The 12,642-nt window shown below is 34.5% G+C and overlaps 1 protein-coding gene across 2 annotated transcripts; it reads right to left on the reverse strand.

Annotated features, from left to right (window-relative positions):
• Nucleotides 1-6,301: 6,301 nt before the first annotated feature.
• Nucleotides 6,302-12,418, reverse strand: LOC129872282 (la-related protein 1C-like). 2 transcript variants are annotated; one of them, XR_008762546.1, is made up of 7 exons: nt 11,526-12,418; nt 10,732-11,314; nt 10,512-10,650; nt 10,318-10,408; nt 9,400-9,496; nt 7,866-7,937; nt 7,205-7,266 (listed from the first exon to the last, which is right to left on the reverse strand). XR_008762546.1 is itself a non-coding variant. In XM_055947211.1 (6 exons), exons 1-6 carry the CDS (start codon nt 12,054-12,056, stop codon nt 7,021-7,023), a joined length of 1,662 nt encoding a protein of 553 aa, XP_055803186.1. In that variant the 5' UTR covers nt 12,057-12,417; the 3' UTR covers nt 6,302-7,020. The 2 variants fall into 2 exon arrangements, 1 of the variants encoding a protein (XP_055803186.1); XM_055947211.1 differs by lacking the exon at nt 9,400-9,496 and having other exon boundaries at nt 6,302-7,266; nt 11,526-12,417.
• Nucleotides 12,419-12,642: the final 224 nt, after the last annotated feature.

Genomic DNA, 12,642 nt, shown 5'->3' on the forward strand with positions numbered 1-12,642 from the left:
TAGGTGTTAAAGTGGGTGCCCGCACGACCCGGTGGGTTGGGTTGTGACATACAGTGACACTCAATTGATTTTCTTCAATTAACTAAATGCAAGGAAAATTTCTAATTCTATATTCAATACCCAACAGATCCACAAAAATTCTTGTAATCACTGGCAATTTTTGTGATTTGATTTCTCCTAGGTTTGAAGCTCAAGTTTCATCAATGGCGTTTTATGAATCTTTTTACAAGTTTCAAACAATCAATTTAGTGGATAAACTTAATTTCAGTTTCAATTAATATTCCTCAACTGATAATTATTCTGCAAATCTAAAAATTCAATCCAATTCTTCATCTTTTTTAGTATAATTGCTATAAAAATTTGGTGCAAAACCACCTTAACTCTTCTTCGAATAGCCCTAAATTTTAGATTTAAGCTTCTCTCAACGTATCGATTCTTTTAATATATTACTCACTCAAAATGGAGCTCGTTTGTGGCAAGTCGATATTAGAACTCAGGCTTTTGAAATAACTTTAATTGTGGTTTAAGTTGTGCTTCACGGTTTCAACCTTGAGCTTTAATTTTCAGTCACACAAAAAATTTCAAACTATCAACGAAATTAGTTGCTCCCAATTCAAGAATATAGATTCAAAAAGTTTATATGAAAGCTCATCGATTTTTATGGAGTTACGACATTCTTCAAATCCAAAAATCGCAGCTATTAATTCAATTAATTCTTTGTTTTCAGCTTCAAACAACTAACAACCAACAATATAATCAAAAAGATTCAAATATGAAGATCTAAGACACAAATCTGTAAATTTCGACCTTTTGACCTTCAATAGAGTTTTTAAAATGACAAATCAAAAAGGGAAAAAAATTAATAAAAATTTCACATGTCAAACATGTGCATTTCACTGATCAACATAAATGTGCACAGATGACCATTTCTGTCACTATTGAATTCCAACTTAGAGCTCCTTTCCTTTTGCCATTTTCTTTATACTCAATTTCTACTCATCAGTTTGAAAAGAAGCCTCTCTTAAGTGCAAGAGTTTGAGTTCAGTAGTTCCTCATATAAAATTATTGACTCTAGAGATATAGTAATATGGAAAAGACAAAAATGTTTCAAGCATCGACAGAACCGGAAGCGCCCCTTCTTTCAAAGAGAGGAGGACGGGTGATTGTGATTTTTTAAGGGTGTAATAATTTCTGTCTTAAACAGTTTAGCGAAGTGATAGAAATCCCGTGAAATTCAAGTGTGTAGTTGAAAATTCGAATATAGACTAGGGGGCATTTGGCTATTTTCTCCCTAAACTATTATTATCTTATGACTTTCACATTTAAACTTTTAGGTGTTCCTACCCCTCTAGACTATCATTTTCTTTAGAATAAGAAATCTTCGATTAAATATGTGGTAAAATATTCAAAAAAAATTGTTCAATGATGTGTTGGAGATGAAAAAAGTCTTAAAAAATGAGTTCACCTGTTAAAACAAGTTCATTGTAGTTCAAGGGGGTTCTGTGATTATCTAATAATTCAGCTATGAAACTCACAAAACAAGGATAGTTTCAAGATGTTTTAACATATCCACTCTTCTTCTTTTTCACGCGTACTGTCACTTGAAATTTTTTGAATGAGTTTTTGAAGCGTGTTTTTCGCGTACCATGCCATATTCCTCCGAGGGTTTTTTAATACGAGATCATGATACTTTACATTGACTTTATAAACACAGATAGTTTAGATATGGAACTACAAGACAATCATAGTTTAGTAGGTTTTAACCTATCCACTCTTAAATTTACATGTGATGAACATATTTAGCCTTTATGTTTATTGTAAACTTGAACACTGATATGCCCAACATACATAATCAGATGATGTAACACGATCGTATGAAAATACAATAATCTAAATTAGGTTGGGGTCGAATCCCATTGAGAATATGATGAAACTAACTTTACTATTGAGACGACAACCAGATTCATAGTCGATTTCTATTCCGTAAATGGTGAAGATGATTTGTATACTAAATTAAAAATTGCAGTAAATAAATAAGATTGTAAACTTATGTGATTAAGACACTAAGGTTGTGTCCTCAAAGTGCAGCTTTGTTCGTCAATTCTCATGCAATTATAGATATTTGGGTTTTAAATATGCACTCAATCTATGCACCATCACTCAACCTTTTTCAAGAATTGGACTATTCATCTTCCTATGATGTTTTCACATCTATATGAGTTATTTAAACAACAGATTATGTCAAGTAAATCATATTATTTCTAAGATGAATTTATCAAACAAGGGTTAGCACCTCAAGTTCATACAGAACTTCTCCAACCAAATTTTAACCTGCTCTTTCGAGTCTAAAGATTAAGATATTATGGTGTAGGTTAATGCTTGCAATCGCCAGTCAGTTAATTAAGAATGAGAAGAAGTTTGATATCTTATAACCTTAATATCATGCAACACATGAAAATCTTATGAGCTCTACCACAACATTAGGTTTCACAACTTCAGTAAAGGATTTAGCTATTCATACTTAAAAATAAAACAACAATAAAATATGTCAAGGATATGTGCCTTGATTTAACTCATTAGATTTAATTATTAGTAGTTAAATATGTCTGTGAATAGATGAGAAAGCTAAATGAAGATAAGAAAGTTGTATGAAGCAATATAGCTCTGATAATAAGTGTTTACACTAGATACCGAGATGTTAACACAATATTGGCCTCAGATTCGGGATCATTTTCGTAAGTAAATGCTATGAAATAAAGACTTAGTAAAATATGAAAAACTTGGAGGATAAGAATATATGTGTATCGCTTTTGTATTGATTAGTATTTGATCCCTTATAATTTTATTAAAACTACTCTTTAATTTATAGATTATAAAAATAATGCATCAACTAATAAAAAGTTTCACTTGAACCTTAATGTACCAATCAATGGTTGTCGTACACATGAAAATATTGTTAGTAGTGTCAACTAGTATTTATCTGTTGCGGACAAAGATTGTACGGTCATATTTTGCATATCCATCCTTTTTGCCACATCATCGGGACACGAGTCCTTCTCTATCTTCGGGTCATGCTTTCCTGCCTTTCTGTCAATGACAATTGTTTTGTAACTTCGGAGACTAATCGAGGTTGATCTTCTCCGATCATATCTTTCGAAACCATCCAGTTCATTTCACCGAACCATTTTCCTTGAGCATTCTTTGTTAGTGACGCATGTCTACCCTTTATTATATCTTGTGTACAAGTTGTTTTTTATCCAACACAATATTATTTATACAAAAAAAAAAAGAAAATTACAACCAAATAATTAATTAATTGATACTTATACTAAAATTTCATGTAATCAAACAATGCATTATTATTTATGTTGAAACTTAAATCACTTTTTTTTTTATACATTATCAAATCAAATTGGTCCATAAGTTGTTCTATCACTCAAAACACGACATCAAGAAGTAATTCCAAGTCCCCCAAGAAAATTGGACGTGTCAAAGCGGGAAAATAGGCAATGTTGACAAGAAGACGTCCCACCTTCTGGCACTGTCCATAAAGCTGGATTTCAAAGATTGAGCTACTAAAATCAAGAAAACAAATTTATTTCCAGATGAGTCAAACTTTTAACGGATGTTATAGATTAATTTTTTTAAAAAATTTGATGACATATTTGAATCTTTTTTATTTTAAATAATAATTTAGTTAATGAAGTGGCCGAATCACAATTGATCACGTATACAAAATAGTTTTGCAAAATAAAAAATATTTTTAGTTTAAAATTATGGCATAGATAAGTCTTTTCTCAGACGAAAATAACATAAATCAGCCAAACTTTTAACGGATGACATAGATTAGTCTTTTCTAAAAATTTGATGATATATTTGAACCGTTTTTCTAAAATAATTAATAATAACAGTATAAGATAACAAAAGATTTAAGCAAAAAGTGGGGGGGGGGGGGGTTGGGGGAGAGAGATTTTTTACTTTGAGATTGATGTAAAAAAAAATTAATTTAGCTTCTTATTTATAGAAAAATAGAAATTATTGCGACACTTTACATAAGTTGCTAGTAAATTGTTTGCTTAACCTACTTATAAGTTCTCTTTCATTACAAATTTGAAGAAGCCATTTACAATTTATCTGTTTGATTACATACTTATTCAAAAAATAATCTATTTAAATGAATATCCGAATATTTATAAACATGGATTTTTATTTATTTGGTCATTTTCTCAATTATTAGCACTACAATTGAACGTATTAATATATTTTGTCTTCTTCCGCCAGATATATTGAGATGACCAGCCTCCTACCTAACGAGATAATGTAACTTGTTGTTCATATATATATATATAAAAACTAATCAAAACATTTTCCAGAATACACTTGAAGTGTGAATTGAACATCGAAAGCCACACCAACAACCTTATGAAGTTGTTTAGTTGGGTGTACAATAATAATATTGAATAAAAGGTGAGAGTAATATTGAGATTAGTCATATAAATACTATTTTCATCAACTATTTAATTTGTTGTATTAAATATACAGGTTGTATTAGAATAAAAATAATATCAATATTGTTAATATCATAATTTATTATGTGTATAAAAATAATATCGAATATAATGTATAACTAGTTCATATAAAACAAACTAATTCATATATTAGTTACCGCACTTAAATTTGCAACCTTATATATTTTTATACCAGTACTACTCTTATATATCATATCTAATTCGTTCGGGAAACGACCTATTTTTGGACAACTACAATCCTATGTGTTTGAAAAGAAAAGTATCTTGAAGTAAAAAATAATGGGAAAATTACATAAAATAGATCAAGGGAGTAAACTGTTTACTTAAACTGGACTTACCCCAATTTATTTATTATGACTGAACCAAAGCCCCAAAGTAATTATAGCACTGTCCCGCCCCTTCTTCGATCTAGGTCTGTTTTCACGTGACCTTCATGATATATATATAATGGTATCAAGAAATAATTGAGCAGTGTTTTCTCTTCATGATACTATCAGAGTATATATACATTCGTATATACTTTGAAGGTATCGAAAAGTAATTGGACAGTTTATTCAGGGATTAGTTGTTTTTTGCTCCTTGATAACAGCACAATATAGATATATTTTGAAGGTATCAAGCACAATTAAGCATTTTTCACTGCACTGTTATTCAGATCTTGATACTTTCATGATACTGTCAGAATATATATACATACTATGATAGTATCAAAAAATAATTGACGGTGTTTTTCTCTTCATGATACTATCAGAGTATATATATACTCTGATGGTATCAAGAAGATTCGCGAACTCCTTTTTTGGGGCATGAAAATAATGAACTATCCAATGATAAATAGTTTTCCTTTTTGGGGTATAACAATAATTATCCCAAAAATAAAAGGTACGAATCTTTGTTACGAAGTCGATAAATTAGATGCCCTCTGGTTGAATCAGAACGACTTACTTCAATTTTGTGTCCGCAAACAATGCTCTTTTTTCTCATTCTATTTCATGTGAGCTCAAAATACAAGTATGAAATTATTTTTTAATAATGAAAACATATTCATATTCACTCTTGAACTATATGAATTGTTTTAAATTTACTTGTCCTTACAAAAAATGATTAATGTGTCTTTGTTGACTAATGATCAACAATCAAGACTAATCCCCAGCATTAATGGACTGTTAATGGAACAAATTGAATTATTTCGTGTAGTTCAAAGACAAATTCCTTCACCTATTATTAAAATAAATCATTCATTACAACTTTGTTTAAGTCATCTTCAACCTCTGTGAACAATAGTACCATGTAAAGAATGACCAAAAATCTTGGGAATTTTTAAAATCTATGAATAACGCAACTTTTGAGTTTTGTAAAGGAAATGAAAAATAAGAAGTGGGCTTTGGTATTGGTCAAGATGTAATCAAGGAACATCGACAATGGGATGAGTGAATGGAAACAAAAATGAAATGATGGCTACTCTGTTGTGAATAGAAGAAGCACCACTAAAAAATTGAGGGTTAAAATCGACGAAAAATCAACATCAGTCAGTTCCAAGAAATCAATGGATAGGTTCGATTAAAATTGAGGGACAACTTAAGAAAGACATTAATTTCAATAAATTAAAAATTGACATAATTTTTTTAAAAAAAACCGAAGGACTCGTGCAGTTTTTCAGAAATATACATTAAAAAAATGTGCTTCTTGGAATTAAACCCAAGTATTTACTATGACTATGGACAATAATAGATAATTCAATAAGTCGATAACACATTCCTAAAGCACACAAGTATATATAGTTCCCTTACTATATTATAAAGAAAAGAAACCAAGTACATCACAACCAAGCATAAAGATGTTTATTAGGTTTTACAAGGGCAACAAATGCCTCTTTTTGAAAAGGTATAAATATAAAAAAGCGTCAATGGGGTGCTATGTTTGAAACAAATAGAAAAGACAATAACAAAATAATCATGTGCCCGCAAGAGTCTTCATAGCACTGCAGCAGATCCAGCAAGACCATTCTCTCTGCTTCTCAGGAGGACGAAAAATCAGACGCCAGCAACACCGTACCTTTCATTAAGCTTTACTTCTTTCAAAGATAAGTGACCTAGCCCCAAAGATTTTGGTTTTAGAAAATAACGCTGAGGGGCTGCATGGGAGAAGTAGAATCAAAATTCCCCGTGCCTGTACTATAATAAATAACCATGACAGATGAACAACATAACATAAAACGAAAAGAAAATACTTATCCCCAACAAAACAAGATATACCTCCCAACAAAACCAGGCTACAAGCTTGCTAAAAACACATTATAATTTGAATCCCAATTCTGTTTGTTCTCTTTTATTCCCTCTCTGTTTCCTTCATGAGACGTCATTGCCACCAGCAAAAGTAAAGACTAAACTCATTGATTACTTGAAGAAGCACAATAGCTACCAACCCCTGGGTCACAAAACAGTTGAGTATTTCCAACTGGCATTGTCTGCGAATGTTGAGCACCAGCTTTTCAGGCCATCTCATTGCCACACTGCTTAGATTGAGAACTTAATTCAGCAGATGATGATCTACTAAGATGTGCTTCGACATTTCCATGTTTTACAGTCTTATCATCAAGTGCAGAATGTTGGAGATTTTCTACAACTATATCAGAAGTAGACTTTGGTAGAAATTGAGGACTTGTCAGGGTTGAATTCCGAACCGATGGCGGCATGAGCCAATGAAACCAGTCATTTCTCCGCCTTAACTTTTCACCCTGCAACACAAGGAAGAAATATTTTAGAACCCGTAGCAGTTTAGAGGCACGTATCACCAGAGTACTTTCTAAGTTTAGCATAACCACTATACAAACTCTTAAAAGTTCTACCAGTAATGAAGCACCAAATGCCAAAGTAGGCCCATGCAAGGGTGTAGATGCAAATACTACCAAAGTATTTTCATGGTTAGGACATCAAGAAATTTCCTATTCTGAAGCACTACACATCTCAATCAGCTTAGGACATCAGCAAACATACACTATATAATTCAAACAGCAGAAACTGTGAATGTAGTACACATTAACAAGGATGAATTACAAACAATAATTTTGTTTCTAGCAGACCTATGTCAAAGAACATGGCGAGCAATGCATAAGGATATTCAATTATTAAAAACCATTTACAGGGGTGACAGGCTCTAGGTGTACACAAGATTCTGTGCTCACATCTCTAAGATCTTTAACATGTGCTCCATTCTTTAACAACACAAGCACTTTGACATAAACTCAAATAACACACAGTGAACCCTTTCTTTTAGGCCAGAGAAAGTAGAGACAAAAAGTCTTAAAAAACCACAAACCACATTGAGAAAGGATACCTGCACTTCTACAACAGTAGAGGACCTCACAGCATCCAGTATCAGTTGTATATTATCAGTCAACTCCATTACCTGCAAAAATGAAAAAACGCAGTCCTTATCTTAAAAATGTTCGACGTATTTAATTGCATATAAATGAAATGTGGGAACATAAATCGAGATGAGAGTACTTTTTGATCTCTATTTATTTTTCTTAAGTTCTTTCTTTTTCAAATCTTCTTACTCGACAATTTCCACAAGCACAAATTCCGCTTCTTATAGGAACCAAAATTTCTTTCACGAATCACCTATCCCCTCTATTAGAATATGTATTCATTACAAAAGAACCCTGAACATACTGCCGGTGATAAGGCGGAGGAAGGTGATGATGATATCAAGTCATCATGCCCCTTATTCCCTGGGCAACACACGTGCTACAATGGCCTGGACAAAGAGTCGCAATCCCGCGAGGTTATTAGATAGAGAAGATCACCAAGATTTCGCAATCCTCTGCCGAATTTATTCCAATTCCAAGAGCATGGATCGAATCGGTATGCTCTTTAGCACAAGATTTTGAGTGAAAGATCGTATTGTATCGTGTACAACCGTTATGTACACAAAATTGGCAGGCCAAAATTAGCCAAGTTTTTCACAGCAAACAAAGTTACCACAAAAAGAATGCTAAAGGCATGCATGTAAGTGAGGTTGCACTGAGATATACTGAAGAACGTTGATCTAAAAGGATATCCACAGATTTCTCTATCCACTTTCAACTAAACCCCAAAGGATTAATCATCCAGCGGATGCCACTGCCGATGCAGCAAAAATGACAGAAATATCACAAAAACATTATTATACAGATAGAACACCAGATTGAACCAAAATCACCCAGTCAAGTGCAAACTCTCTAAAATGTGGTACAGGTCAGAATCCTTTATATCATCTTAGAATATCAAGTATTCAGTGCTCTAACTTGTCAGGATATTTGAGTTAGTGTTAAGTTCGTCCCTCATTGTTTAAATATAAGATATGAATTGTATCTCACACTCACAGTATAAATAAGTGTGTCCTGTATTCCATTTTCATCATGTCCTCAATACATCTCTTCACTTCTCACATATTTAGACAACCCTTCATATGATTCTCAGCTGTCGATATCTTTGAGGTAAGATTACTTTTTTAAGCTATACTCCTTGGACAACAAAAGTTCAACAAAAACAGGGTAGACCCTACAACCTACTGTGGCCAGATCATCTTGTAGCAGGGAGCATTCACATATTGCACTCATAACCATCCCAACAAGGCACTCACTCAACATTGCACAGTTGTAACATTAAAAGTAGAACATTAGAGATCCAGCAATTTGATATGCAAACAGTCATTTCTTGTGCTGACATAACTTTCTGCTCACGATACATGAGCATTTCAGTCTAGTGGCTTCAACTTCAAATTAATACAATGAACATTAATACTTGGTAAAAACATCCGGATAAAGCCCCATATGACATAAATTATACTATAAAATGATCAAATCCATTCCATTGCTTACAACTACCTGGTCATATCATGAACCTGTAGAAGAAAGAGGAACAAGATCATGCAACTCTACAAGTGGTCCACCCCGACTAGATCGGATACTGCAGGAAGTTTTCCTAAGGAAGGAGTTAGAAGTTTTCGTTAATTTTACCTTTTTTCCTCCTGTAATATTCTTAACAGAGAAAAAGCAAAAATGATAAGAGAGATAGAGGATTAGAGACATAGAGACCTCTAGTTGATATGAAACTAACTACCGTCTCTCTCCCACTGATTATCTTTTTAAGAGTATGGATCTCTCCCACAGATTTTATGCCCAACTATGTCTTACTTTGACTAATTTTAATTGGCTGTTACCAAATCTTGAGGATAACCCTAAGAACCTCGAAAACAAATTGTTACAGAAGACTAAAGAGGCTCGCCCTTGACACCAGAAAAAATGTACAAACAGAGAAGGGAACTCCAAAGGATTAAGTACAAAATCATTATTTCCATTAACCAGGCTCAGCAACACTATTAACAGTTATCAGCAATAACGTAAATTAATATGTGGGGATGGCCCTTGCAGTACTTGCCATATGTTGTTTATTGTATTTCGATTATCACACTATTTTGTTGTTGTAATTGTTTCACTCCTATAGACTTTATACTGTTTTTCTTATTAATCATTATGCTTTCTCCACTGTTTTTTTCTTCTTTTATTTGGGATTGATGCACTTGAGCCGAGGGTCTTTCGGAAACAACCTATCTACCTCCACAAGGTAGTGGTAAGGTCTGTGTACACTCTATCCTCTCTAGACCCTACTTTGTGGGATGTCACTGGGTATGTTGTTGTTGTTGTAATATGTGGGGATGCATTTTCAAAAGAATGAGCTACTAATACAACTGAAAACATCTTAGCAATGAACTAAGGGTCAAGAGAACACTCCAACCAACTCACTTTCTTGAAGCCTGCGATTAGTGTAACCGGAACCCATCCATGTTCATCCATGTTCTGTCGCAAGTATGTGTCCTTAATTAAATTCTCGTTACTGCGACAAAATTTAGGAACAAGAAGACTTTAGAATACCAATACAGTTACGGCAGTTACTAAATAAGAGAAAATACAAGCAAATCGAACAAAGATGTATCTACCTGAAATAATAATCCATCTGGTTCACTATTCTAGTATGCAACTGGGTATCTGGAAGATGAAAGAAGGGTGCAGGAGAAAGCATATGCCCTCTGACTGAATCAGCGAATGGACCTGGGAAATAAAATAGAGGTGGAACTTCTGCATAGTGGTTAAAGTATCAGTAGAGAGACAAAATGGAGTTTAGTAACTCAGTAGGTCTTGAGAAGTAACACATCTCACCAGAGTAAACCATGTGAGTTCGATAGGGCTGCAGAGGCATGGGTGTAGGCATAAAAGGTGGAGACGTGTGAGGTGGGGGCCCCATAAATGGCCTAGCTGGACCTCTCTGCAGCTGCATGTGTGCATCCCTATTCCCCCAGCCTCTGTGGGGATTCCAGTCCTGGTTTCGACGTTCCTGATCACGCCTACCCCCATGACCATTATGATACGTGCCATTTCCACGAGGGTGTGGACCAACATTGCCTCTCCTATTTGCATTTCGTTGATGTTGGTAGTCATTTCCACCATGTGATTGAGATCCAAATTCTCCCCATTGTCCACCATCCCTATGACTATTATCCCTTGAAGAAGACTCAGCACCATAATTACCTGTCTTTCCAGAATTATTAAGGACTGTTTCCACCTCAAAACCTTGTGGCTGTTGCTGAGAAAAGCCACCATTTACTGATGCATTATGGTTTGAATTACCACCACCGCGCTTCATAGACCTTTGGCGGCTGGGTACAACATGGTTCAGCACTGTATTAGGGTTAACATTGTTAGTATTAGCTTGCCTATGAGAAGCTGATGCCATCCCCGTGCCCTAGCATGTGCAAGCATAACCATACAATAATGATCAATATATAGGACACACAATAAAACAACTAGAGCCAAGCAGCAGATAGAGCAAAAACAACAGCAATTAGTGCACTTCAATTCTAAGGTAGTTAGTATCAGCTATATTAATCCTGAATTCCAAAAATCAGTTAAGAGCAAGGTATAGAGAGAAGTAGCATTGAGGAAGGGGGGATAACCTGTGATACAGAAACTGATCCGTCGGACAAAGTTTTGAGTGAATCAGAAGAAGGCAGTTTAGGTGAAGCCTTAGTGGAGTCAGAGAGAGCAGGCCAAGAGACAGCACCCATAACAGGACTAACATCAGCTGCACCATTTGAGGGTTTATTCCAAGCCGGCTTTTTATCCCCATTGCCGTTGGATCCGTCGCCGCTTCCATTGTCGGAGTTGTCGATCTGAGCTTCTGTCGCAGTATCTTTTGGCGATAACGAAGACGCAATACAGTCTGTCGCCACTTGTTCAGGAGGCGAACAATCAGAGGAGTGAACGGATTGCTCACAAGACGCCGGAGGAGGAGGAAGTGAAGAGGAGGTTACCGCAATGATAGATTCTGATTCGCCAATGCGAACAACCTGCTTCCATGGAGAGGAAACGCCAGCGGTGGCTGATGATCGCCGAGACTCCTGTTGGCGGTTGGGACCACCGGTTTCCGATGTAATATTCCGGTGAGAATGATGAACCGGAGCCGGGTTAGTAGTAGATGTAGCCATCAAAACTAGGGTTTGTTTGTTTGTACGGAATCAAAAAGTTTCAAAAATCGAAGACGGCTTCTAATAAGTGTGTCTATACTTGAAGAAAATCGGTTAGTTGATTAACTGTTCCTAAATAACAAATATTGAATCGATCAAAATTTTCTACTGATGGATTTAGCAATAAAATACCAGAGAATCGATGAATGCATATAAAAGTTAGAGATTACAACTGGTTAAAAACAATCGAAGATGATTTTGACGATCAATACACAGCATCAAAACAAAAGGAACAAACTCACAGAGCAGAGACAGAGACGAGTTTTCTCTCTCTTCTTCTTTCTCTCTCCTCCCTTTCCTACTTTCTACTTTGCTTAGCAGTAAAGAAAACCCTTACCCTAAACTTCTACTTGCAGCGAAAAAGTAGTTTCACGGTCCAACCTGGCAATTAATTCCATACAACACGTTTGGTGTGATAAATTTTTTGTATTATTAATAATTAATACTCAAATAAGTTATTTATGTGATTATGTCTCTAGGTGGAATAATAATGACACACTTTTAAAAATGATTATATTTTGAATTTAATTAGAGATCTATAATTATA

Source organism: Solanum dulcamara, chromosome 11, assembly GCF_947179165.1.
Source record: "Solanum dulcamara chromosome 11, daSolDulc1.2, whole genome shotgun sequence".
Classification (NCBI taxonomy): domain Eukaryota; kingdom Viridiplantae; phylum Streptophyta; class Magnoliopsida; order Solanales; family Solanaceae; genus Solanum; species Solanum dulcamara.

Bases quoted from the DNA above. Each gene is read 5' to 3' on its own strand.
- LOC129872282 (XM_055947211.1), bottom strand. From the start codon at position 12,056: ATGGCTACATCTACTACTAACCCGGCTCCGGTTCATCATTCTCACCGG. The intron at 10,409-10,511 runs GTAGATACATCT...ATTTTGTCGCAG, and splicing joins CAGATGGATTATTATTTCAG to TAACGAGAATTTAATTAAGG. The intron at 7,267-7,865 runs GTATCCTTTCTC...CTTGTGTTGCAG, and splicing joins CTACTGTTGTAGAAGTGCAG to GGTGAAAAGTTAAGGCGGAG.